Below are 27,425 nucleotides of genomic sequence, written 5' to 3' on the forward strand. Positions count from 1 at the left end.
TTTAAGAGCAATGAATATAAATCTTCACTATAACTTTTTATTTTCATATAGAATGCCATTGTAATTTATTTAACCAGTTCCATATTTATAAGCATTTAGATTATTTCCAACTAACAGTATTATAAACAATGTTGCAGCAAACAGCCTTATACAAGATGTATAAATCTGTGTGTGTATTCTCTTTTTCTCTTCAGGATAAATTTCTAGAAGTAATCACTAAGTCAAAGGGCATATACATTTAAAAATTCAACACGTTTCCAAACTTGCTCTTTAGAAATTTGATGTAAATTTACACTCCCACTAACAGCATATGAGGGTATCAATATTTTTAATGTTTGTCATTCTAATAGTTGAGAAATTATTTAAGTTCTTTTTCCTGTAACTAGTGAGTTTAGTGTACTCACACATGTTTATTTGGCCATTTTTATATCTTCCGTAAATTATGTGTTCTTTTTCCTTGACATTTTTTCTCTGGTGGTCTTGGACTTTATTCATTTGTATGAGCTATTTATTTATTTATTTACGTATTTATTTATTTATTTATTTGAAGGGGGGAGGAGCAGAGGGAGAGAGAGAATCTCAAGGCGACTCAGTGCTGAGTGTAGACATGGGGCTCGATCTCACAACCCTGAGATCATGACCTGAGCTAAAATCAAGAGTCAGACGCTTAACCGACTTATCCACCCAGGTGCCCCTGTGTGAGCTCATTATACATTAAGATACTAGCCCTTTCATTTAGAAAATTGCTATATGGTATTAATTTTTAATTGGTCATCTATATCAGACTTTTAAAAATGAGTTCTGATTTTCAGGTCTGCTTAAAGAAGTCTCTTCCCACCAACTATAAGCCCAAGGTTCAAAAGTATTTACCCATATTTTCTTCTTTTTAAGTTTACCTGTTTTACATTTAATAAAATCTATTTAGAATTTATTTTAGTATAAGAAATATTTTTCTTGGCTTCTGCTTTCAACATAAGTTTAAACCAGCAATAAAAAATTTGTATTACATTCTGTATTACATGTGCATTTACAACAGTCTCGCTGATGATTTTTTAAAAAGTCATTAAGCCCACTGATCTCTTTTTTTGTTTTCCGAAATTAGACAAAGAGAAAACACCTCTCCTAGCAAACATCTCCAGTTCCTCTGCAGTTACAAATCCAAGTACAATGGGAATTCTGTGTGTGTGTGTGTTGCACTAGCGATAAAATAAGCCAAAATTATTTATGTGATCAAAATATAATTTTTTTCCATTATGAAAACAAAACTTTGCTCTTCTGCAATATACTTGGCTTTCTTTACGTCCCCTTCAGTGTTAAGGACTGGGCAGAAGCTCATTCACAAAGAGACGTGCGGGTCAGGAAATTTGGGATGCCTTGTCTTGGGAAGTCATTGAGCTAGGGAAAGAGCAGATGGTGAGAGAAGATTGTGCCACGAGTCCTCTCAACCACGGGCTGTGTCAGCACCCTCTTGCTTCAGGGTGGGAGAGCAAGGCCGATTTTGTATGTGAGCATTCATTGAGATTTTTGTACTTAACTTCCTGAGGACACTGTTATTTAGGAGAGGCAGGGTAAGTGAAATGTTGACTACCTTCCGCTAGGCTCTCGAATGCCAGCGACCCATGCAGACGAGCAGTTCCCAGACCGGGCTGTTGAGAAATGTCACTTCAGGGTATAGCCGAATGCAATGACGACCTGCGAATACACTAGCAGTGCCCAAATCTCTCTTCTGTCCTTTTCTGCTTCTCTTGCAGTGGATGACAGCACTGGAGTTATAAATTGCATCTGCTGGAAAAAGTCGAACAATACCGAGTCTTCATCAGGTACTTTTATTTGACAGTCCTTTACTTTTTTTACCCAGGGTGGCTCATCAGAACAGCTGTAGGGCTGAATGTTCATATTTGTCCACGGGTGAAATCTGTGGATCAACTGCAGATCTGGCTCCTCTGCAGACTGACGTCATAGAAGAGCTTGTTGTGTTTCTTTCTCTCATCTTCTCTGGTGCTCACTTCCTGCCGAGCCTGCAGGAGCGTGACTAGGTTGCTGGGAGTTTGAGCATTTCCTTTTTACTGTGGTAGTTATTAATGGAAGTCAAGATGTTTTAGCCTAATTGCCAGTGAGGTCAGAATCCCCATGCTCCAGGCGTATCCCTTGACCAAAGAAGGTTTTGGAGATTTTTACTTTTCTGTGATTGCCACTAACTTCTGTGTTCCCATGATCCACATTTTCTGAAATCTCAAAGATGTCAGAAATTCTAAGATTGATGAGAAGGTAAAATAGGATTCCTTTGAAGTTAACCACTGAATAATATAAACTGAAAAGAAACTTTTGTTTCTTAATGATTTTATTTCTTAGTGTGTGATCGAGTGAGTGAGGGAGAGCCTGAGTGGGGGCGGGCAGAAGGAGAGGGAGAAGCAGACCCCCCGCTGAGCAGGGAGCCCGATGCGGGACTTGTTCCCAGGACCCTGAGATCATGAACTGAAGGCAGATGCTTAACCAACTGAGCCACCCATGTGCCCAAAAAAGAAACTTTAAAATTGTATGTTGAACACATTGACTGTAACTGAAACAGCATTTGGAATTCCTTGAGTACATTTTAATAGGCCTTAGGTAGTTTTTTTAAGTTAAGTTCATAATAAAAAAAATACTGGGCAATACTGGTGATCATTTTTGGTTCTAGAGAAGCTACAGCAATTGGGACCTTGTCTTTCTGTTTGGCAGCATACACAGTGGCACATGAAATACTGTCTGGTGTCTGTCTCCTTGGGTGATACACGGTGTCTTTCGTCTCTGCCATTACCTGCCAGAAGCTCAGCTTTCTACTTTGACTATCCTGACCAACGGAATGCTCCTTGGCTTAATTTTCTGTCGTATTTACATTTAGAACTTGGCCATCAGTTTCCTATAACTTCAGTGTTCCGTTTCCTAATTTGGGAACATCTTAATCATTGCTACTGCTTTGCTTGGGATGTTTTGTAGATTAAAAAAAAAATTAAGAATGACAGCAGATTTTTTTTTTTTTTTAGATTTTATTTATTTGACAGAGCGAGAGCAGGAACACAAGTAGGGGGAGAGGGAGAGGGAGAAGCAGGCTTCCTGCTGAGCAGGGAGCCCGATGCAGGGCTCCATCCCAGGACCCTGGGATCATGACCTGAGCCGAAGGCAGATGCTTAATGACTGAGCCACCAAGATGCCCCTAACAGCAGATTTTTATGCAGCTGTTTCAGAGGCAAGACATAAGCCTATAGGACAATCAGATAATTGAATTTTCATATATGTCTAGGGTATTAAAATCATTTGCAGATTTATGGTTTTTGTGTCATCAGACCTTCAATCAGAGGGTGTCGTTTGAATATATGTCCTTGTTTCAGGCTATGGAGCAGCAGACTTTTTCTGTACAGGGTCAGATAGTAAATGTTTTCTGCTTTGTGGGCACTCTGGTCCACACCACAACTGCTCAGCTCTGCCATAGTAACACAGAAGCAGCCACACACAGTACGTACAGTAAAGTAAAACTTTATTTACAAAAACAGGTTGTGGGTAGATTTGGCTGTAGCTTGCAGACTCCTGTTTTAGACATTGTTTTAATTTTCAAAATCAACTTTTTTTTTAAAGAATGACATTAGGAATATCGTATAACTCTTATATTTAGTAATTTTTTAGAGAAAATGTCTACTGATAGTAAGATTTTAAAAATATTTGTAAGTAGATGAATAATTGAACAGTCACCGTGGGTAGCCTTAATTGGAAATTGCTTTGAGAATAAAAAGAGAGGGTAAGAATACAAGGAAAAAGCCCAAAAATGATTCTCGTCATGCTATATATGAAGTGAGATTTTTAAATTATTCCCGACTAGCCCATTCTCTCCTTTTCATTTAATTGCCCTCAATTTAAAAGCTTTCCCCTGGAACGTGGCCAATGGAGACTAATTTTTTTAAACAAAATTCAGCCTGAGTCAAAATCATGTTGCAGTCCGTTAAGGTAATTGAGAATAAGCTATTAACTCCTGTAAATGTCCTGTTGCATGTACCATTTAGACTAGCTTATGAGAAAAGTTAAGAAAGCCTGGCCCTTGATACTAGAGCTTTAGAGGGGGTTTATCTTTCCATCGTGGAATAGGCTACTTAAAATGAAATTCCGTCAGGCTCCAGCCATCTCATTAGATTCACCAAATTACAGAGCTTGAGCCTTTCTTTCGGCAGTTTGGCTCACCCTTCAGTGAAAGCTGGGCCTCATTCTCAGGCCGGCCGCCAGTCTGATCATTTCAGCAGTGCTGTAGGAAACATTTATTATGACATGTTTTAAATTCAGCCTAAGGACAAGGCTTGAGGGGACAGGAACACAGATGGAATAACCTTTTAAAAAGTAACACCTGGGTATTTTCTGAAGAAAGCCGGTCAGCTGAATACCATTAATGCCGATGGTGTTCTAGATTCCTAGGTGTTGGTGCTCTGTGCTCCCTAGGTTGCTGTTTCCCCTGATAGAGTAGATGGGGTAAAAGAAAAGTAATGCCGTGGCACTTTACAAAGCCACAGTCATCTAAGTTGTATTAGATTAAGACAATGTGATCAATGGGCTAATAGATTTGTTCATTCATTATAGGAACACTAAGTATATAACAAGAGCAGGAAATATATCAGCATTTAACAAATGTTGTTGGCTCAGGTAGATAAAAATATTTTTGAAATATATCAGCATTTAACAAATGTTGTTGGCTCAGGTAGATAAAAATATTTTTAAAAGAGGTGACTCTGATCCGTATCTTCCAGCTTACATGATAATGCGAAGAAGATGGAGTTGTGTGTTTATGGCAGCAAATAATGGGATACACGTGTTAAACTCTGATAAGTCCCTAGCTGTTAAAGCCCCGAAAACTGTCATCAGTGACAGTGGGATAGACTAAACATGTTTTCAAACTTTTATGTAGTAAAATGAAATCCAATAAGCACAGAAAAGCAGTGGAATGGGGGGAGTGGATGTAATTAGCAGAACTGATAGAGCTTCCCTACAAAAAGACATGAAGGATACATGGAATGCATAAGATGATTTCTCACACGTAAAGAAATGCAGAGAGCAGATCATCTTATATAAAAACACAGAGTCTGTCTGGCAGTTTAAAAGCAAAAATAAAACGTCATGGAATCATTACATATTTTTTAAGGTACTAAACATCCACGTGGCCGAAGCTGGTGTAGGAGCTGTAAGCATGCGCCTTGACACCTTGTCAAAACAGAACAGTTTGATTGTTTCTTTCTGGCAAACATTCTGACAATATGTAATGAACTGTAAACCTGTTTTTACTTTTCTGTCCAGTAATTCCCAACAAAAGACCCCAAGGAAAACACAATAATTTTGTCTAGAGGGCTTCATTATTCATTTTTACAAATAGCTGACATTTATAGACCATCTCCTGTGGATCTGACATCGTGCCAATCTCATGATGTAAGGGTTAACTTAGAGCATGTGCAACAACTCTGTGTGTGAGGTGGGCTCTCTTGTTACCCCCAATTCACAGTTGAGGAAACTCTGGCGCCGTGAGGTTAACAGCCTGCCCACAGTTGCAGACCTTGTAGGAGGTGCGCGGAGATTTCAGCCGGGTCTGTCTGACTCCATTACCCAAGCGCTGACCTCTAAGCCCCATCCAGTGCAGGTGATTAAAGCTGAAATAAAAAATTACAAAAAGTGGGGAGAATGGGATATTTAATGAGACTATCTCATCACAGTGTGGTATATTAACATGCCAGTGCTCCATGATTTCTTAAAATGCTCGAGTTGTATAGATTCTGTGGATACATGTGTGTATCTGAACTTGAGCCAGGCAGAAAATCAGAACGTCGAATTGTTTACACACACTAGCTGTAACTGGAAAATACGAGTATGCTCACGGGGCAGGCAGCAGAGAATAAAGAATAAACAGGAAGGTGCTGGTGTCAGAGACCGCCTGGGTTCAAACTCCAGTTTTGTTGCTAGCTAGTTGCTTTACTTTGTGCAAGTTGCTTGACCTCTGTCACGCAGTGTCCTCCTCTATAAAATGGGGCTAATAATAAATAGGTGTAGTTGTGAGGATTAGATGTGCTAATACATCATAAAGTCCTCAGAACAGCACCTATAGTACCCAAATATTCTCGGCTCTGCTTCTTAGTATTTAACTAATACAATTTGAAATTAAACTTAAGTGTTAGAAATTATTTAGAATTGAAAGTGCATTGGGTTATTTTCACCATGAAGTTGCTTAAGCTTTTAGTTTTAAGTGGTATGAGAATGTGTGTGTGTGTGTGTGTGTGAGAGAGAGAGAGAGAGAGAGAGAGAGCGCGCGATTACCCTAGTTTCCCAACAAAGATGAGAGGCGAGAGATTAGGGTGTTGAGTACCCAGGTGGGAAATCAGCCTAAGGCATATTCGCCTTCCCCATAAACAGAACTGCATATGGAGATCTGGGTCCCCTTTTCCCCTGTGCCAGACTTGTCTTCCTGCAGGGACACTTTAAAGGGTTGTTGAGAGCTGTTGCCACCAAACCCAGAATTCAGCTCAGAACCACATAGAGCCCTTTGAATGCACTGGCAATGCAGGAGCAGGGGAGAACATGTCGGAGCCCTGCCAGAACATTTTCACTTGGGTTACCAGGCCTCCTAGACTCTGTTCCCTTCAGCCTACTTTTGAATAATTACAGCTTATGCCTTCTGTTCAGCAGAGAATTTCAGAAGGGTGTGCAGATTTCTTACAGTAGAGCCGCTAATCAGAAGTAGAATGAATAGGGATCTTATGTTGGTCTCACCCCAAAACTGTCTCACACATGTGGTGGAGTGATTGTGTTATGCATTTGTCTCTTCTGGCCCTATAGCAACTACAGCTGCTGCAACTCTAGGGGAGCTGAACTTAACCTCACAGCTTAAGAAGCTGCAAGATACCATTGAGCGGAAGACAAAGATAGAAATTGGGGACATTATCCAGATCAGAGGTTATGTCCACACATACAGAGAGGAACGAGAGATTCGTGTCACTACTTATTGTAAGCACAAGTTATCTTTGCCAAATTGGTTGTTATTCTGGGTGTGTGTCCAGTAAACTCTGGGTTAGCTGAAAGTCAAACGGCGAAAAAGTTCAGATAAAAAGATGTAACCCTCTATTGGATGAAATTATATTTCATAACAGGCTTTGTTTAGAAAAGCAGCATTTTTAGCTTGATTTTGAAGAGCAGTAACTAGAAATGGGGGAAGAAAACAAATGATTTATTATATATATCTGGCAAATTTATTTGGGCCACATCAGAGTTTAAAGTACTTTGAAGTTCTATGTGTCAATCTATTTAAGGCAGAGTGTTCATATTCTTTAAAATGATGGCGATTTCTTGAATACCACTGAGTCCATTAACTTTGAAGGAAAGCAGCTAATTGGAAACAGCTATTTCCAATTAGCTGTTGATGAGTGATACGTTTTGCAGGACTCTGGCTGATTTTGGTTGGAAATCCCACCGATGGCCCCTGTTGTTTGCCATTGTAACAGATGAGTGCATAAGCGAATGTGCTTTCCCTGGTTCCAGTCTGCTGCCAGATGGGCCTGTGATGCTGAGGGCATTGCATTCCCTCTCAAAGGATGACTGGGAACCATTTAGTGCATCTAGGATGTATGATCCTTGGGCACCCATAGGGAAGGAGACCCACTGGGTGCCTAGCAGCAGTTTGGACACGGGAGAGAGCTGATCTCACTGTAATTTCTATGGCATGTTTTCCCCATGGCTTATTAGATAAAGTGGAAGATCCCATGTGTAACATTCAAATCGCGAGGATGCTTGAGCTGCCCAGTATCTACAGGAAAGTTTATGACCAGCCTTTCTGCAGTCCAGCCCTAGAGCAAGAAAGGTAAGCTGTGGCCTCTCACTGCTAAAGATGTATTGATGGCAGTAAGCCAAGCAGCGGGAGCCCAGATGCTGGGGTAGGCCGGGGTTCAAATCCTGAGCTGTCCACACTCATGGAGGGGCTCTGGGCAAGTCCACTTTCTCCCCATGTGGCTTCATTTTCTTACCTGCAAGGTGAAGATAATAATAGTACAGATATTCTAAGGTTCTTGTGAGGAAAGTGTATGTGTAACTGGAGTCCCTGGAGGAGTGCAGGGAGAGAGAAAATGTATTTGAAGAAATAATGGATGAAGTTTTTCCAAGTTTGATGAAAACTGTAAATGCACAGATCCAAGAAGCTCAATGAGCCCCAAGGCAAGAAAGCTGCCATGAAACCTCACAGTCAAAATACTACACAATGACACATTATAACAAGAAACTGTAAAAAATGTTACCCATCATTTCCAACCGGGATGATTTTACTTTCTCGGGATGATTTTACTTTCTCGTGTGTGGGGGGGGGGTCCGGGAGCTACAGGAGGACTAAGAATACATGCATACTCATTAGTGTCTGCATCAGAGGACTGTGAGCGGGGGCAGAAAACCAATAATAGCCTCTGCCTACGGGTGGGAACTGCAAAGAGGATAGAAAGGAGACTTCACTGTGTACCCTTTAATTTTTTTTTTTTTAAAGATTTAAAGAGGGAGAGGAAGAGAGAATCTGAACCAGACTCTGCACTGAGCAGAGAACCTGATGCGGGGCTCTATCACAGGACCACGAAATCACAACCTGAGCCAAAAGCAAGAGTCGGCTGCTTAACCGACTGAGCCACCCAGGCACCCCCCCACTTTAATTTTTTTAACATATATATATTATGTATTCAAACAATGTAGGTTAAAAAAACCCAAACTCTAGACCTGTAGAAAGTAACAAAGTGCAGGTTCCCAATTTTCCTGCCTCAGTACCATTACCCCAAGGTTGCCACCATTCATAGGTTGATGCGTATCCTTTTAGACATTTTTCTTCTGTGCATATACAAGCATGAACATTCACCCATATATTTTATGGGTTGTCATTTGCTTGCTTTCTTTTTTTTTTTTTAAAGATTTTATTTACTTATTTGACAGAGACACAGCGAGAGAGGGAACACAAGCAGGGGGAGTGGGAGAGGGAGAAGCAGGCTTCCTGCTGAGCAGGGAGCCAATGCGGGGCTCGATCCCAGGACCCCTGGGATCATGACCTGAGCCGAGGGCAGATGCTTAATGACTGAGCCACCCAGGTGCCCCGTCATTTGCTTTTTAATAAAAATGGGAACACAGTTTATATACTCTTCTGCAGCTTAACTTTTTTTCCCAGATCTTTCATGAATATTATAGCTGCTATGGTCCTGCCTCATCCTTTTAAATGTGCTCACAGTGCTCACTGTACGAATTGCCGTTTATGTCAAAAACAAGCGTTATTATTGAACAGACCCATTACCAGAAACAGTATGGTACTGACATAAAAATAGACACACAGTTCAGTGGAACAGAATAGAGGGCCCAGAAATGAATCCACGTTTATGTGCTCAATCTATAACAAAGGAGGCAAAAATAGACAATGGGGAAGGGTTTAAAAATCCTTTTTAAAAAATCAAAATATTAAAAAATTAAAAAATAAAAAAATTACAAATAGAAATACCATATGATCCAGTAATTCCACTAGTGGGTATGTACCCAAAGAAAACAAAAACACTAATTCAAAAAACACCTCCGTGTTTATTGCAGCATTATTTACAGGAGCCAAGATAATGGAAACAACCTAAGTGTCCATCAAAGGGGAGGAGTGTGGGGAGGGTGGGGATGGACAAAATGGGTGAAGGAAAGTCGGAGATACAGGCTTCCAGTTACGGAATGAATAAGTCATAGGGATAAAAGATACAGCACAGGGAATATAGTCAATGGTATTATAATAGTATTGAATGGTGACGGATGGTAGCCATACTTGTGGTGAATGTAGCATAGTAATGGACTTGTCAATTGCTATATTGTATACCTTAAATTAATTTAAAATTGGGTGTCAGCTATACTTCAATCAATCAAACAAACGTCAATATAGTGTCACATTTTCCAGCTGAATTTCTGTTTTATGCACACTGAAAAGAAACAGAGGTGATAGTTTTCTGCAGGGCTTTTAAAAACTTTCCCCCAGCAGCGATCCAGGTGCCCTGGACCTTGCCAATCTCACGTGTTTGCTGAGTGAAAGAGCCAAAGAATTCCTCGTGGAGAACAAAGTGCAAACCTTTTACCAGCAGGAATTAGAAATTGTGGAATCTCTGCTGTCCCTTGCCAATCAGCCTGTGATTCACAGTGCCGGCTCTGAGCAGGTAAGTGCTGCATGCCCATGTGAGCATTCAGGTCCCCTGTCCCATATCTGTAGCTCAAGGGTACGGGTGAATAGGACTGTGGCATGAACACTCAGAGGGTAGACCCAGGGAATAGAGGTTCTGGTTCTAGTCCATGTTTCTCCTCTGGAAAGGTCACTGACCACTAAGAATTTGAAATGAGAATGCGCCTGCCCTTTTGTCCTCCTCATTTAATCTCAGTAAACTTAATCTTTGGGTAGGGTAAAAAAGTAGTTTAAGGTTTATACTACTTCTTAGTATTCACTGAGATGGGTATTTAATCTCAGCAGGAGCCAAATGAGAGGGAAATAAATGAGAAGACGTAATTATTTTTCCAAGATTATTCAGCAAGAGGATTCTTTTTTTTTTTTAAAGATTTTATTTATTTATTTGACACAGAGAGAGAATAAGCACAAGCAGGTGGAGGGGCAGAGGGAGAGGGAGAAGCAGGCTTCCCACTGAGCAGGGAGCCCGATGCGGGGCTCGATCCCAGGACCCTGAGATCATGACCTGAGCTAAAGGCAGACGCTTAACCGACTGAGCCACCCAGGCGCCCCCAGCAAGATGATTCTTGAACCAAAGTTTTTAATGACTTGCTCTCTCTTCGTCAAAATAGGGTTACCTTATTAGGATTTGAATAAAGACCAAGTTGTGTTCAGTCTATTTTATAAGTAAAAATTTCTAGGGGCAATCAAATAATTTCTTACTCGTCTGGGAAAGAGCTGTCCCTTTTCCCCCTCTCATGTTACAGGTGAACTTAAGTTGTTTGGTGTTTATTTATTTGCCTGGAATTAAGAGTTATTTGAAACTTTAATTTTAGGCTTTCCCTTTCATTGCAATTCTCAGGTTTTTTGTTGTTGTGACACCATTTATTTTTATTTATTTCATTTATTCCGCGAGGGAATGATCTCTGCTGGAATGTCACCTTCTTGCCCTCCCGGTTTTGCTCTGGTAGCCACCTGCTTCCTCATTGTGTTACCACCCTGTTTTCATACCTCAGGATATCACTGGTATCTACTTGTTTGCCTACCTATTCCTCTGCCAGAACTTAAATTTTACAAGGGCAGAGGTCTTCTCTATCTTGTTCTTTGCTCTCTAGAACCATGGCCTAGAACAGGGCTGCCATAAACTAAGTTCTTGATTATTTGTTGGTTGAAGGAATGAATAGTTTTTAAAAATTTAAATAGTCCCCAAAAGTATCTAGTTAAAAGTAAGTTTCCTTCCCATCCTCCCTCCTACCCTCTTTCCCCAGAGACAAGCTCCATTACTAGTCTCATGAGTATCCTTCCGAAGAGAGTCTGTGCATTTATAAACTAGGAGTAGTTCTAGCCCCCCCTTTTCTTACACTATTGGTAGCATGCTAAACTCTGATCTGTACCTAGCTTTCCACTGAACTGCATGTCTTAGCCTTTAGCCATACATATGGATTTGCCACTCTAATAATCTTTTGTTACGTGTACCATAATTTATTTAACCAGTCTCTCCATTTCTGGACTGTTTAGAAGTTTTCCAATCTTTTGTCATTACCAGCAGGGCTGCCGTGAATACCTTGTTAGGTAACATAAGTTACTCATGATTGTAGTGGAACAGACACCAGCTCCTCATCCTGACCTCCTAGGCGATGGCCACTGGGTCTCAGTTTCGTTCACGAACCTAATTATCTCCTGCTGGCCGCAGGCTGTGTGCCCGGTGACCCGCGATGTCATTCGCAGAGACGGGGATAGCGTGTCAGGGGATGCCCAGGTGGAGAGGGCCCGGACTAGCCGCTGCCTTCGGCCCTCCTGGGCTCCTTCGCGGGTGGGGTTCTGCAGCTGTCCGCAAGATTAAGCCTCCTCCCATTTAGTCGTTCAGAGGCGGCTCACCACCAAGTTAGCCTCCTAGCACTTGTGACCACTCTGTCGGCCTGTTGGGAAGGAAACTGAAGCTTAGCAAAGACCACATTATTCCCGTGAACCCACTCTTCTGTAGGAGCCGCAATTAAGTAGAGAGACTTTGAGGATTCTCTGAAGGCTCCTCCATTCAAAACGACCATGGGGAACTTTTGGCATGACGTCTTTTTGAAAATGCTCAGAGCAGAAACTTGTTGTCTGCCCAGTCAGGTATGTTTAAAGAGAAATGAATGTGGCACTTTGTTTTGTCTTTGGAAACTTTTTCCCATCAATTATGAATTATTCCCTCACACGACTGTGGTTGGGGAGGTCAGCATCATTAAGTTGAATTCTGCTTAATAGAGCCTAGGAAACTAAGGATACTTTACAGTGATGGTGAAACCCTAGATCATTTGGCACTTTCTGTTGTCATACAGATGAAAGCTTCACAAAAAATCATTGTGATAGTGTTATATAGTTTAGAGGCCAGGGGAGAGAGGGTTTGAATGTCATCCCCCCGCCTTTCTTTTTCCGTAGTGGCCCTTCTTAGCAAATTCAGAAACATGATAAGCAGACCTTGCAAAACCATTGTTTCTTTGACAGCTGGATAAATGTAGAGTTTGTTTGAGAATGAAGACTATATATATATTTCAGAGATCCACCCAGTTCCTGACCTGTGGCTGGGAGAGGCCTGCTCAGGCTCAGCATGTTCAGCCAGTCACTGTTTCTCTGTGCAGTTTCAGTTTCCCGAATCGGATGAGCCTTGTCTTTAAAAAAAGACAAGAAGGACACAAATCCCAGGCCAAGCCAAGCTGCTGGCTAGCAGAGATGATTGGAGGCCTTCCCCCGAGACTGTATCATTAGAACCAGTAGCGAGATATGTTCTGCGGCCAGCCGGGGCAAATGTTTTTGGAAAGGAAGTTTCACATACTGTTTATATTCGCAGAGCTGTTTCTGTTGGGTCCTTCTTGTTCACAGCTGAAACTGTGCTTTTAATCTCATGGTCCTAGCACACTGTCCTTCTGCTCCCTGAGCTTACAGAAATCTGGGAAGAGGAACTGAGCTTTTTGTGTGGTCTGGGGATAACCAGGAGTCACTTCTAATGATGGCAGTAATCATGCAACAATCATTTTTAGTCTCCGGTTTATTTCTATCTTGGTAAGAGCCATAACAAACTCGACCCTTAGGATCCTGATATTAAATTTACTGAAAAGATGAATTTCCTTAGAATTGTGAAGATTAAGTGGCTTTAACTATTTCATGGGAGAGTCTGTTTTGGGTTGATTGTGCTTCCCCTAATAAATACAGCTTTCCCTGAAGCCCCCAGAACACAAGGCTGTGTGACTGAGTATTGCTAGGTGAGTTGTTTATTCTAAACACGCTCACATAGATTTTCTGCCCGTGGGAGTCATCACATAGTTCTTGGCCTTATTCTGCCTTCAGAGAACGGATGCTGTCATAACTTGGAATGTTTGTCAGTTTTCAGGCCATAATGTTCTAATGACCAGGTGCCCCAGCTTATTGACTATTAATTTAATTAAGAGTTTTAGATCACGATCCTGGAGTCCTGGAATCGAGTCCCGCATCGGGCTCCCTACTCAGCAGGGAGTCTGCTTCTCCCTCTGACCCTTCCCACTCTCATGTGCTCTCTCTCTCTCACTCATTCTCTCTCTCTCTCAAATAAATAGATAAAATCTTTAAAAAAAAAAAAAAGTATTAGACTGTCCTCTTCAGCCCAGGGGAGCGTTTTGAAATATCACTAGGATCCGTTAGATTAAAACAATGCCTCTTTGGAAGGCCTTTTCTAGAAAGAGAGGATTTCTTTAATGATGCAGTGGTCAATGCTTGAAGCCATTTGGGGGTTTCTTTCCTTTCCCTATCACGTGCAGGAAATGTCATCAGCAGATCACAAGCAGGCTCTCTCTTTCAGTATCTGTGGGTACTGTCCCAGATAGACTTCATCAACATTTTTTTTAAAGATTTTATTTATGAGAGAGAGTGAGAAAGAAGAGAGAGAATGAGTGGGGGAGGGGCAGAGGGAGAAGCAGACTCCCCGCAGAGCAGGAAGCCCAGTGAGGGCTCAATCCCAGGACCCTGGGATCATGACCTGAGCCTAAGGCAGACGCTTAACTGACTGAGCCACTTGGGCGCCCCTTCATCAGCATTCTTCATTAGGGGTAGTACTTTGCCTTCAAATGCTTTTTTAGAAGCTTTGCCTTGTTTCTTTGGTGTTGTCATCCTTTAAGTATCTTGACAACTTTCTGTCACATTAAAAATGGTTGTGTACCTTAAAGGACAGTTGTTCACTACTTTGTTTCAGAAATGGACTGAAAATCCCCAATGGAATAATAAAAAGGATACCTCCTCTATAATGGGATATTTACTTCCCATTCATTACACAGATATCTTATTAGTTACCCACTGTGTGCCAGGGAGGAGGTGGCCAAGTTGAAATAAAGTCCCCAACTCAGTAAGCTTACAGTTTAGTTAACCATGGTGGGACATAGCTGAAGGCCCAGCTTCCTTGGGAACAAGAAATAGGGTGAACTGGTAACTGGGTAAACCCGTGTCTTAGAGGAGAAGTACTGAAATTGAGGAGATAGAAAACTGAGAGCAGCAGAGGTTCCTTTCCATGCGGTCGGGGACCCCTCCGCCTTCAGCCCCGTGGACCCGCCTCGGACAGACAGGTCTCCATATGGCTGTTTGCCTCCATTTAAAATAAGGAGACTACTTAATACTTTGTACATCCTAGAATCCCCAACTTTATTTCAGTATGTTTAAAATTCTCTGAAGTCCTTAGGAAGAGATTATATATAGCCATAATTTTAATGAAAAAACTGAGCTAATAAACATGTACAGTGTTTTGGCTCTGAATTAAAAAAAAAAAATCAAAGATTATCTTTTTGTTAAGGAAACTAATTCTACCAAAAGCAGCATGGGAATAGAAGTAATTTTAAATGTTCAAGACATACAAACTACATACTCCAAAGATTGTCTTCTTGATTTTCCATTTCATACTGTAAAATCGAACCAAATCACAACTAGGGTATGGAACAGTTACCAAGCGCGATCCTACCCAGGCCGACTTCCCAGGCCTGTTTAAATACCATCCTGCTAGGCCGCACACCTGGATCATTTTGACTCAGCAGAGAAAAAGCCTGTTGGGTGAATTCATAAACCAGTTGGTCCAGGGAGTTACTCTTAGGTGCTGTAAGATGGGACTTAACTTCTTTTTCTTTTTCTTCTTCCTACAGGGGGATTCTAAGAATGACACCACTTCCAAGGCAATTCATAGTATATTTAAGAATGCAATACAGCTGCTGCAGGAAAAAGGTTTTGTTTTCCAGAAAGATGATGGTTTTGATAAGCTATACTATGTAAGAGACCTGCAACTTTATTTTTTTTCCTTCAAAGCTTCGATCACTATATTCATTTGTTAGGAATACCTATTTACTATTTTTAAAATTCATTAAGGACGTTCATAAAATAAGGAGTGAAAGTCAGCCCTTCTCTTTCCCCAAGGTGCCATTTCTTTTTAAAGATGTTATTTATGTATTTTAGAGAGCACAAGCGGGAAGGAGCAGAGGGAGAGGGAGAAAGAATCTGAAGCAGATTCTGTACTGGGCGCAGAGCCCAACGTGGTGCTTGATCCCATGCCCGGGGGATCACGACCTGAGCCAAAACCAGTCAGACACTTAACCCGCTGAGCCGCCCAGGCGCCCGCCCCCCACCCCAGTTGCCATTTTTAACAGTATGTCCTTCTAGACACTTACTGTGCATTTACAAATGTACACATATAGATGCTTCTGTGGCTTTTTTGTTTTCCCCCCAAAAGTGATCATCCTGCAGATCAGGACTTCTCAACCTTAACACTGGGCCAGATGGTTCTTTGCTGTGGGTGGCTTTTCTTTGCGTTGTGGGAGGTCTAACAGCGTCCCTGGCCGTCAATTACTAGAGAGCAGTAGCAGCCCCCTGAATTGTGACAGCCAAAAATGTCTCCGGACATCGCCAAGTGTCCCCTAGGGCAGTTGAGAACCACTGCTGCAAATAAGGCCTGGCAGTTTTGGGGGGTGGGGTACCAAAACAGCACATCACGGGCATCTTTCCATTTTAGTACTTACAAATCTCCCTCAATCTCTTTGGCCTCACATGGTATTATGGGTTCTTGCCCTACACTTCTAACCCCTTCTTTCTGGTGGACATCGATGTGGATTCTGAGTTTTGCTCTCACAGATAGTGTTGCTGTGACTACCTTTGTGAATTCACGTAAACATTTCTGTAAGATTTGCTCTTAAAAGAGGAATTGCCAGCGCAAAGGGCATGTATCTTTAAGCATTTGGTCAACACAGTCTGATTGACCTCCCAGAAGGCGATACTCACTGACATTCCCACCAGGGGTACAAGGGCCTGCTTGCCTCATACTTTCAGAGTTAAAGGTTCACCTCTTGCTGCCTACCTTTAATACTTGGAGGAGCCGTGCTTTCAGTGAAAATGGGCTTACTCGTGACCGCTGATATCAGCAGCGTAGATGTGGCTTCAGTCACAAGTGATTCTCCTAGAGGCAGGTCAAAATTCCGAGGAATCCCAGAAGTCTCACTTTTTACAGGCATGATTCTGGAGGGGAATCTTTCCTTAATAGGACATTTTCTTGATGTTGGTTTACTCTAGTGATTCCCCATTTGAGAGAGTTTTTTTAAATTAATATATGTTTTAAATACTATTTGAGTAAAACTTTTAAGTTTTTTGTTTTTTTTTTTAATTTTATTTTTAGGTAATCTCTACACCCAAGGGATGCCTGGGTGGCGTAGTTGGTTAAGCATCTGTCTGCCTTCAGCTCGGGTCATGATACCAGCGTCCTGGTATCGAGTCCCACATCGGGCTCCTCACTCAGCGGAGAGCCTGCTTCTCCCTCTGCCTGCCACTCCCCCTGCTTGTGCTCCCCCTCTTTCTGACAAAATAAATAAATAAAATCTTTAAAAAAAAAAAAATCCCTACACCCAGTGTAGAGCTTGAACTCACAACCCTGAGATCAAGAGTCACATGCTTCACCAGCTGAGCCAGCCAGGCACCCCAGTTTTGTTTTTGCTTCTTTAAAATACTACACCCAATGTGGGGCTTGAACTCACTACCCTGAGATCAAGAGTTGCATGCTCTACCCACTGAGCCAGCCAGGGGTCCCTGAGTAACTTTTGAAAAGGGTATTCTAGTCTCTGTACAGATGAGTGCAGACCACCTCCTCCTGCTGGAAAGGCCTGGTAAGGTTGGAGAAGCCTATGCTGGGCAGCTCCCCTTCCCATGCCTCCCCAACCCCTCCCATATCCCCCCCCACCACCACCGTCTGAGACTCTGGGTTGGCCCCCTGTGTCTGTAAAACGTGGCTTTTCCTGGGCAGCAGCCAGGGCTGAGGTGTGGCGGGGCTAGGGCACTTCCTCCTGTGAATCAGTGTGAGCCGGAATGGGTGATCAAGCAGTAATAGCTCTTTTCCTCTGCAGAACCATCCCCCTTCTCTCCTCCCTTCCACCTCCTGCCTCGGCTGTAGGTTTCTGTTTTCTCAGGGAAGTAGTTGTCACAGTGATGTGGATACTTCTGTTTGTGTAGCGCTTTCCTCCTTCAGCAGCTCTCACTCCCTTTACCTTAGTTAATCTTCACAATAACCTTCTGAGTCAAGATCCCCATTCGTCCTAAAGTCTGGTCACACAGTTCCTGATACATGTGTTTGTTTGCATGCTTTTTTTCCCCCTTCCTCTTTTCCTTCCTTCCTTCCTTCCTCTCTCTCTCTCTCTCTTTTTCTTTTTTTTGTTTTCAGATTTACTATGGAACATGAAGGTAAAACGCAGATGGTTACTTGGCTTCCCTCTTACTGGAGCGGGTTGAGAAAGGAGCTTAGTTATGTTTGCCTTTGAGACAGAAAGTGTTTCTGTAGATGAGCTAGATGTACTCTCTTGCTAGCTTTTCCTGACAGTTTTTATTGCATTTGTTTTTCTTTGGGGTTGGGAGAAAGAAGAATACTAATGAGACATGAGACAGGTATCAGGGCCCAGAGGAAGGAGCCCTGGTTGGAGATCGAAACTTTGATCACTTGTGGCTCCCTTTGAATATAAAGATGAGTAAGAGAAATGAATGTATTTGAGAAGAAAGTTGCTCCTTAAAAGTACAGAATTTCAGTTTTTCTTGACATCATGGTCCAGGAAACCACCTTCCAAGGGAGTATGCCTCGAGGCCGACTACAAAGCAGTGAGCTGCCTAGGGACAGAGCTGGTTTGACAATAGGCCAAGTATCAAAAACTCTCTTGTTGGTGTAGGGATGGTAATTACTGTGGAATTTTTAGAAACTATCCTAAATACTAATCTGGGAGTCTGGGTGACGCAACCACTTCCTTCCTTAAGAATGCTCTATCCCCTGGTCCTGTTTTTCCCATTTAGGTAACCAGAGAAGACAAAGAACTGCACAGAAAGATCCACCACATCATTCAAGAAGACTGCCAGAAACCAAATCGTAAGTGGTGGAATGTACATGTATGTGGTGCCCTGGTGCACTGGAGGGGGATGTTCCCTCCCAGAGAGCACTGGATGGAGAGTCAGGAGACCCGGGGCTTTCCCCAGTAGTGACTTGGAGATATGATTGGTCCAGACACCTGCCCTCTCTGACCCTCAGTCTCTTCTTCTGTACAGTGAGCGTTAGACTCTCACAGTTGTTCTGACCTTAGCTTCATGTACGACTTGACCCTGGAGCTTCTTTAAACATGCAGTGCTCAGGTCCCAGCCCTGGGGATGCTGATGCATTAGGGGCTGGGACAGGAGCTGGCCAGGGCAGCGTCTCAGGTGATTGCAGTACAGTGAGGTAAGCCACCAGGCTAGGACTTTTCTTGACCTTCCGGTTCTCATGTTCTCTCTGATTTGTCGTCTTTTACTCTTGCCCCTCATCTTTGCAGACAAGGCAGTTTCCTCTCTTCTGCCATCAAGCCTTTCTGTGTTAGGAGAAATGGTTCTAGACATTACAGTTTATGCTTAGTGTAATTTAGTCATCTTGGAACCTGATAATTTGCAGAAGAAATGTTTAAAATGCAGTTGGTTTTAGTGGAGTTAGGTCAACCCCTAGTGGTTAGAAACTCAAACTGTAGCTAGTCTGACAACAGACATTACCATTTTCACACTAGTTAGAAAGAGAAGAAAGCACTACTCCTATCTTTAAATCCTGTGTAAACTGATCAGACTTCAAGGTGACTTTTCAAAGTCTGTCTTTTGTCAAACATATGCTGATAATGAATGTTGGCATTTGTCAACAGGGAGGCTGGGAGAGAAGGGGAAAGACTTGTGAATGACTGCAGTTCTCCTCAGCCTGCTTGCTTTCTCTCCAGAGAAACCCACCCCCAGCCCTTTCAGCCCCTCCATCCCTGGGGCCTGGCCCTGGTCCAGGCTGAGTCAGCAGGCGGAGCTGGGCCAGGTCTCCGGCCCTGGTGTTTATGGTATGCAGCCCTACTTAGCCTTTAAGAACCCATGAGGTCAGATCCCAGAATGGTGTGACAACAGATCTTAAAATAAACTGAAAGCAATCTATTATTTTAATGCAGACTTTCTGGCTTTTGTTCACATCATTCAGAACAACAAGGATGAGTCTCCTTGAGTTGAGGGAGAACCTGTCCATCCACAATTTAGGGAGCTTTAAAGAGCAGTGAACTGTGGAGTTCCTCAACCAAGAAGAGATAAGAGATGAGAGGCTGCTCCCCAGATAGACTCCCTGCACCCATCTTCCTCATTGGCCACCTGGCCAGATCCTTACTTTGATCTGCACTAGGAACAGGATGGATTGAAATAATCCCAGTGCCTGGTGAAGCGAATGAAAGGAACTCACACTGCATTTCTCAGGAGAGCCAAACTCCCTGTGGCCTGAGAGTCTGCAAAAGTGGCAGGTTTTCCTTCCCCTCCTAACCCCCAGACCTGCCCCAGCCCTGGTGAATGTGTGTGTCAAGGTGGACCCCCTGTGCCCCTCAGTCTGTATGTGGGGGCCTCTGACAGCTGTAAGCCAGGCCCCGGAACTAGGAAACTCTGAGGAGCTGAATTCTGGAGCATGAGGAACTGAGAATGCCGGGAAAAATACTTCGTAGGGACTGTCTTGGCATCTGTTGTGACCACTCGTCCTAGAAAATACCTGTGACATATATATATGTATTCTGAGTAATCATGTATGGACATGGTAAAAGTCAGACAGTGCAAAGTGCACACAGAAAATCAGAATCCCTCCCAGTCCCGAGCCCCAGGCTCTGTGTTCTCACGTCCAAAGCCAGTGGGTGTTACTAGTTTCCCGCCTGTCGTTCTAGAGAGGTTATATACACGTACAAGCATATTGGTGTAGTTAAAGCCCCACAAGTAAAGGTTAGCATACAGTACTCAGTGTTCCACACCTTGTATCTTAAATCCAACATTGGCTTCTAGAAGTCATTCAGCAGCAGCACGTCCAACACTGCCTCAGTCTTCTTAATACCACACAGGGTTCCATTATACGTATAGATAGATCTTCAACCTCTCAATCATTCCTACTGGGCCTTTAGTGTGTTTCTGACCTTTTGTACAAAATACAGAATTGAGTTTTTCCTTATCAGGATGATCAGTAGGACGTAAACTCTTTAGTCATTTAGGAGTATTTCAGTAAACGGATAAACTTAGAATAAGGAAAGGACTATAAACCTGTTTTCAGTCCCTAAAGCACTGATCCTGGGCTTGTTCAAAGACCGGCAGCATGGCAGAGTTGTGAAGAACTGGGCTCTGGAGCCCCCTTGCCTGGGTTTGAATCCCAGCTCTGTCACTTTGTAGCTATGTGACCTTGGGTAAGTCTGTGCCTCAGTTTCTTTTTTTTTTTTTAAGATTTATTTATTTTAGAGAGAGAGCGTGTGGGTGGGAGGAGGGGAGAGGGAGAGAGGGAATCTCAAGCAGACTCCCTGCTGGATGCAGAGCCTGACACAGGGCTCGATCTCACGACCCTGAGATCATGACCTGAGCTGAAATCAAGAGTCGGATGCTCAACCAACTGAGCCACCTAGGCTCCCCTCTTTTTTTTTTTTTAGTTAAGTATAGTTGACCTACAATATTATATTAGTTTCAGGTGTACAATATAGTGATTTGACATTTATATACATTACAAAGTGGTCACCATGATGTCTGGTTATCATCTGTCACCATACGTAGTTATTAAAATATTCATGACTATCGTCCCTATTCACATCGCTGTGACTATTTTATAACTGGAAGTTTGTACCTGTTAATCCCCTTCACCTATTTCATCCATCCCCTCACTTCCGTCCTTCCTCTCTGGCAACCCCCAGTTTGTTCTCTGTATTTATCCGTATTTATGAGTCTGTTTCTGTTTTGTTTGTTGGTTTTGGTCTTTAGATTCCACATATAAGTGACATCATATGGTATTTGTCTTTGTCTGACTTATTTCACTTAGCATAATACCCCCTAAGTCTACCCATTGTTGTCGCAAATGGCAAGATCTCATTATTTTTTATAGCTGAGTAATGCTCCATTATATATGCACACCGTATCTTCCTTATTCATTCATCTATCGATGGACACTGAGGTTGCCTCCATATCTTGGCTATTGTAAATAATGCTGCAATGAATATAGGGGTGCATATATCTTTTACACTAGTATTTTCATTTTCCTCAGATAAATACCCAGAAATAGAATAGCTGGATCACATGGTATTTCTGTTTTTAATTTTTTGAGGAACCCCCACACTGTTCTGCACAGTGGCTGCACCGGTTTATGTTCCCACCAACGGTGCAAGAGGGTTCCCTTTTCTCCACATCCTCTCCAACACTTGTTATTTCTTGACTTTTTGATTCTGGCCGTTCTGGCCATTCAGGTGTGAGGTGATACCTCATTGTGGGTTTGATTTGCATTTCCCTGATGATGAGTGATGTTGAGCATCTTTTCATGTGTCTGTTGGCCATCTGTGTGTCTTCTTTGTAAAAATGTCTATTCAGGTCTTTTTTGGGGGCACCTGGTTGGCTGAGTGGTTGGGTGTCTTGAGTTTGGCTCAGGTCATGATCTCAGGGTCCTGGGATCAATCGAGCCCCACGTCAGGCTCCCTGCTGAGGGAGCCTGCTTCTCCCTCCCCCTCTCCTGCTCCCCCTGCTTGTGCTCTCCTCGCTCTCTCTCTCTGTCAAATAAATAAAATCTCTAAAAAAAAAATTGGATTGTTTGCTTTTTTGGTGTTGAGTTACATGAATTCTTTATATATTTTGAATATTAACCCCTTAAAGATCTATCATTCACAAATATTTCCTGTTCAGCAGGTGCCTTTTTGTTTTGTTGATGGTTCCCTTTCTGTGCAAAAGCTTTTTAGTTCAGTCTAGTCCCAATTGTTTATTTTTGCTTTCGTTTCTCTTGCCTGAGGAGACAGATCCAAAAAATACTGCTAAGGCTGATGTCCAAGAGTTTACTGCCTATGTTTTCTTTTAGAAGTTTTATGGTTTCAGGTCTTATTACATTTAGGTCTTTATTCCATTTTGAGTTTATTTTTGTGTATGGTATAAGGAAGTAGCCCAGTTTCATTCTTTTGCATGTAGCTGTCCAGTTTTCCCAGCACCACTTATTGAAGAGACTGCCATTGTATATTCTTGCCTCCTTTGTCATAGGTTAAGTGACTATCTACATGTGGGTTTATTTCTAGGCAGTCTATCCTGTTCCATTGATAGATGTCGGTTTTTGTACGAGTACCATACTGTTTTGATTACTACAGCCTTATAGAATAGTTAGAAATCTGAGGGCATGATACCTCCAGCTTTGTTCTTTTTCAAGATTGTTTTGGCTGTTTGGGGTCTTTTGTGGTTCTGTTTTTGTTCTAGTTCTTTGAAAAATGCTGTTGGTATTTTGATAGGGATTGCATTGAATCTGTATTTTGCTTTTGGTAGTATGGACATTTTAACAATATGAATGCTTCCAGTCCATGAACATAGAATGTCTTTTCCATTTATTTGTGTCATCTTCAATTTCTTTCATCAGTGTCTTATGGTTCTTAGAGTACAAATCTTTCATCTCTTTGGTTAAGTTTATTCTTAGGTATTTAATTCTTTTTGATGCTATTATAAATGGGATTGTTTTGTTTTCATAATTTCTCTTTCTGTTAGTTCGTTTTTAGTGTATAGAAATGCAACCAATTTCTGTATATTAATTTTGTATCCTGCAACTTCACTGAATTTGTTTATTAGTTCTAATGGATTTTTGGTGGAGTCTTTTGGGTTTTCTATATAGAGTATTACGTCGTTTGCAAATAGTGACAGTTTTACTTCTTCCTTAGCAATTTTGATGCCTTTTATTTCTTTTTTTTTCCTGATTGCTGTGGCTAGGGCTTCCAGTACTATGTTGACGAAGGTTTGCCTCATTGTCTTTATATGCAAAATGGGGATAATAATAGTACCCATATGATGGGTTGTTATGGGCTTTAAATACATTGGTAGAGTAGGAAGTACCAGCAATCTGTCTCTCCACTTAAGACAACAATTGCATCTGCCTAATGTAACTATGTTGGAACTCTGGAGTCTACTGAAGGCTTGCAACTTCCAGGGGAAGGCTTGGAGAGTAAATTGGGGATAATTTCAGTCAATTTTTAGCTTTTAGTAGCAGGTACCATTTCTTCAAGAAATGCTCAAGGGCATCCAATGTGGTGAAATGAAAGGACACTAGACAGTAACTCAGAGCCATGGGAAGAAATAGAGATCTCAGTAATGGTAAATACATGGACAATTTTGAAAGCTAATATTTCATAGCAATGGTTTATAACTTCACTTTTTGATTTCTGTATGATTTAAGAGGCTAATACATTGTGAAAAAATAATTATTAGTCTACTTACATTATTGTAGCCTTGGTTTTTAATTCCACATTTTGTTTTCTATATAATTTAAGAGACTAATGAATTTGAAAGAATACTTAGTTTATGTTCTTGGGCAACACAGTGTGTAAAGATGTAATTTTGTGACATCAACAACCGAAAGATGTGGGGATAGAGCTATAAAGGAGCAGAGTTTTTCTGTGTTGAAGTTAAATTGGAATACATCCAAATTAGGATGCTGAGTAATCCCCATGGTAACCACCAAGAAAATAGCTATAGAATATGCACAAAAGGAAATAAGAAAGGAATTTAAACATTTCACTAAAAAAAAAAAAAATCAGCTAAACACAAAAAGAATTCAGTAATGCAGGAAACAAAGGACAAAAAGTTATAAGGCATATAGAAAACAAATAACAAAATAACAAAAGTAAGTCCTTCCCACCCCCCCCAACAGTAATTAGTTTAAACCTAAATGGATTTAACTCTCCACTCAAAAGACAGATTGGCAGAATGGATTAAAAAAACATGCTCCAACTCTATGCTGTCTACAGAAGCCTCACTTTAAGATCCAAAGACAAGTGGATTGAAAGTCAAAGGGTGGAAAAAGATACCCTGTGCAAATAAAAGTAACCAACAGAGAGCAGGAGTGGCTATACTAATATCAGACAATACCAACTTTAAAACCAAAAAGTTTACAAGAGACTAAGAAGGGCATTATATATCATTAAAAGTTTCAATACAGCAAGAAGATACAGCGATTATAAACATTTATGTACCTAATGACAGACCATCCAAATAGATGGAGCAAAAGTTGACAAAATTGAAAGGAGAAATAAATAGTTCTACAATCATAGTTGGGGACGTCAGTACCCTACTCTCAATAATGGATAGGACAAGCAGACAGAAGATAAGTAAGGAAATAGAGAACTTGAACACTACAAGAAATAAGCTAAATCTAACAGACCTACACAAAACACTCTCTCCAACAGTAGAATACACATTCTTGTCAAGTGTACATGGGGCATTTTCCAGGATAGACCATATGTTAGGCCACTAATGAAGTCTCAGTAGATTTTAAAAAATTACCATACAAAGTATCTTCTCTGATCACAATCGGATGAAGTTAGAAGTCAGTGACAAAACTGGAAAATTTAACAAATGTGTGGATATTAAACAACACTCTTAACTAGTAAATCGAAGAAATCACAAAGGACATTGGAAAATAGCTAGAGATGAATGAAAATGAGACTACAACATACCAAAACTTAGAGATGCAGCACTAAAGGGAACGTTCTAGCTACAAACACATTAAAAAACAAGAGGGATCTCAAATCAAAACCTAACTTCTAACAATTTAAGGAACTAGAAAAAGAACAAATTAAACCCAAAGCTAGCAGAAGAAATTAGAGTAAAGATAAATGAAATAGAGAATAGAAAATAATAGAGAAAATGAAACCAGAAGTTGGTTCTTTGAAAAAATCAACACAATTGCCAAACCTTTAGCTAGAGGGACTAAGAAGAAAGGGAAAAGACTCAAATTACTAAAATCAGAAATGAAAATGACATTACTACTAGTTCTCCAGAAATAAAGACTGTGAAAGAGTACTGTGAACAATTGCATGCTAACAAACTGGATAACCAGATGAAATGGGCAGGTTCCTAGAAACATAGAACCTACCAAGACTGAATCACAGAGAAAAAGGAAATTTGAGTAGAGCTATAACTAGTAAGGAGATTGCGTCAGTAACTAAACATCTCCCGACAAAGAAAAGCTCTGGACCTGATGGCCTCACTGGTGAATTCTACCAAACACTTAAAGAGGAACTAAAACCAGTCCTCCCCATGTGACTGGAAGGGCCCTTGGTGAGCACCCTTCCCAAACAGCAGCATGGCCTTTCTGAAGAGATAGTTTGAGGCCTTCAGGGCAGTCAGGATCACTGCTTAGAGGAGCCCCACATATGTCCTCTGTAAGTCCTCTTGAGCCCTGAGCTTGGGCATGCAGGCCCTGCAGAGACGGATTAAAAGCCAGGCGGTGGTGAGAGTCCTAGTGCTGTGCTCCCTGTCTGCTGTGTGCAGACCCAGTTTGGTTGGAGCCCCTTTCCACCCTCCAGTATCACCCTTCTCAGGAAGAGCTGAAGCTGCTTTAGAGCAGGGACTAGGTTATGTGTGTCATCTTAGGTTATGGAGATGACAACAGAATCATAGTCATTCCCATGTAAGGAGCACCTGCCACGGACCTCCTTTGATCCCCACAGCCACCGGTGAAGTAGGTGATTTTTCTCCCCATCTTACAGATGAGGAAACAGACCCAGAGACGTGAGCCACACTGCCTCTGTCGGAGCCAGTACTTGAATTTGGGTCTGGTGGCCTCTGGAGTCCACTCTCCAACTGTCACTTGCTCCTCCTTGCTCTGCACTACACACATAGTAGGTGTTCAGGAAGTCTTTATTGAATGAATGTTGAAGGAATAGCCTGGAAACCAGTGAAGGTGGCAAGTTTTTCAACAGTAACCCCAACTGGGAGGGATAATGAGTGGACAGGGCCACTAGAGGTCAGAATTTAGCAAGTCTTTGTTAGCTCTGGAGCATGGTTTGGGATATTCTCTGACCCTTAGAGCTGGAAAGAACCCCAGAGGTGCCCTCACCCCCTTTATAGTCCCTCCCCCTCATTGGTGAGAAAACTCAGGCTCAGAGATGCTGTGAGTTGCCCAAGGCCACAGAGGTGCACCACCTCCCAAACCATGCTTTGCCCAACACCACGATACCACTTTAATCACCTTCCTGGAGCCTAAAGCATTTTGTTCTCTGAAAACAACCTTCGGTGACTGTGTGGCACAGCGGTGTGCCAGATGCTGGGGAGACAACAGAGGGGCCAAGCTTGGCCCTGCATGGTGCTTGAAGTGAATCTGGGGAGGCTTTGTTTTCAGTAATGAGGTTTGACTTTGACTCCGAGTTACAAATGCATTTTACATCATGACCCAGTACATTATATTTACATATATATGTACATACACATATAAAATGTATTTTATATATATATAAATATACATATTTTAAGTATGTATGCATATATGAATATTTGTATATATAAAAAGTTTCACAAAATAATACACTATAATGCAATGCATTTTGTAATGTCCTATTCCCGTCTTTCTTACTCTGTTGGTAAGGAAACAGTTGCTAATCACAGCCCATTATGTTGATTTCATGACCCTCCGTAGTGGTCAGAACGTCACCGTGCATTCCACTACTCTATATCATTGGTTTGAACTAGGAAAGAGGTTGCTAACCGTGAACTTTTATCATTGTATACCAAATGGTCTTGGGTTTTTTGGGGTGGAGGATAGGAGATTTCTAGAATACAACCATCGTAGACAGGACTGCTTGGAAGCCTAGGCAGAGAAGAATGAGAACAGATCTGTGGTCGGAATCCCTTCTCTAGGCTGTCACGTCAGTCAGGACTTAAAGGGAAAGAACCCGGAGGCTGCCGTAAACCAGCTCTGCTCTCA

General features: G+C 41.8%; 1 protein-coding gene across 9 annotated transcripts in view; it reads left to right on the forward strand.

The window, feature by feature from the left end:
- STN1 (STN1 subunit of CST complex) overlaps positions 1-27,425 on the forward strand; it is a 41,879-nt gene that overhangs the window by 13,293 nt on the left and 1,161 nt on the right. For 5 of the 9 annotated variants that reach the window (XM_025880965.2, XM_025880968.2, XM_025880971.2 and 2 more), the window contains 6 exons: positions 1,752-1,820; positions 6,838-7,005; positions 7,741-7,855; positions 10,022-10,196; positions 15,337-15,459; positions 18,506-18,578. In XM_025880965.2, the coding sequence (XP_025736750.1) occupies positions 1,752-1,820; positions 6,838-7,005; positions 7,741-7,855; positions 10,022-10,196; positions 15,337-15,459; positions 18,506-18,578 (723 nt within the window). Of the gene's footprint in view, positions 1-1,751; positions 1,821-6,837; positions 7,006-7,740; positions 7,856-10,021; positions 10,197-15,336; positions 15,460-18,505; positions 18,579-20,777; positions 20,962-27,425 lie in introns of those variants that run through there. The other 4 variants (XM_073904241.1, XM_073904242.1, XM_025880969.2 and 1 more) reach the window with 3 other exon arrangements.

The sequence above is a fragment of the Callorhinus ursinus genome, unplaced genomic scaffold, assembly GCF_003265705.2.
Source record: "Callorhinus ursinus isolate GAN/ISIS: 27379988/994484 unplaced genomic scaffold, GSC_fseal_2.0 scaffold20, whole genome shotgun sequence".
NCBI classification, from domain to species: Eukaryota; Metazoa; Chordata; class Mammalia; order Carnivora; family Otariidae; genus Callorhinus; species Callorhinus ursinus.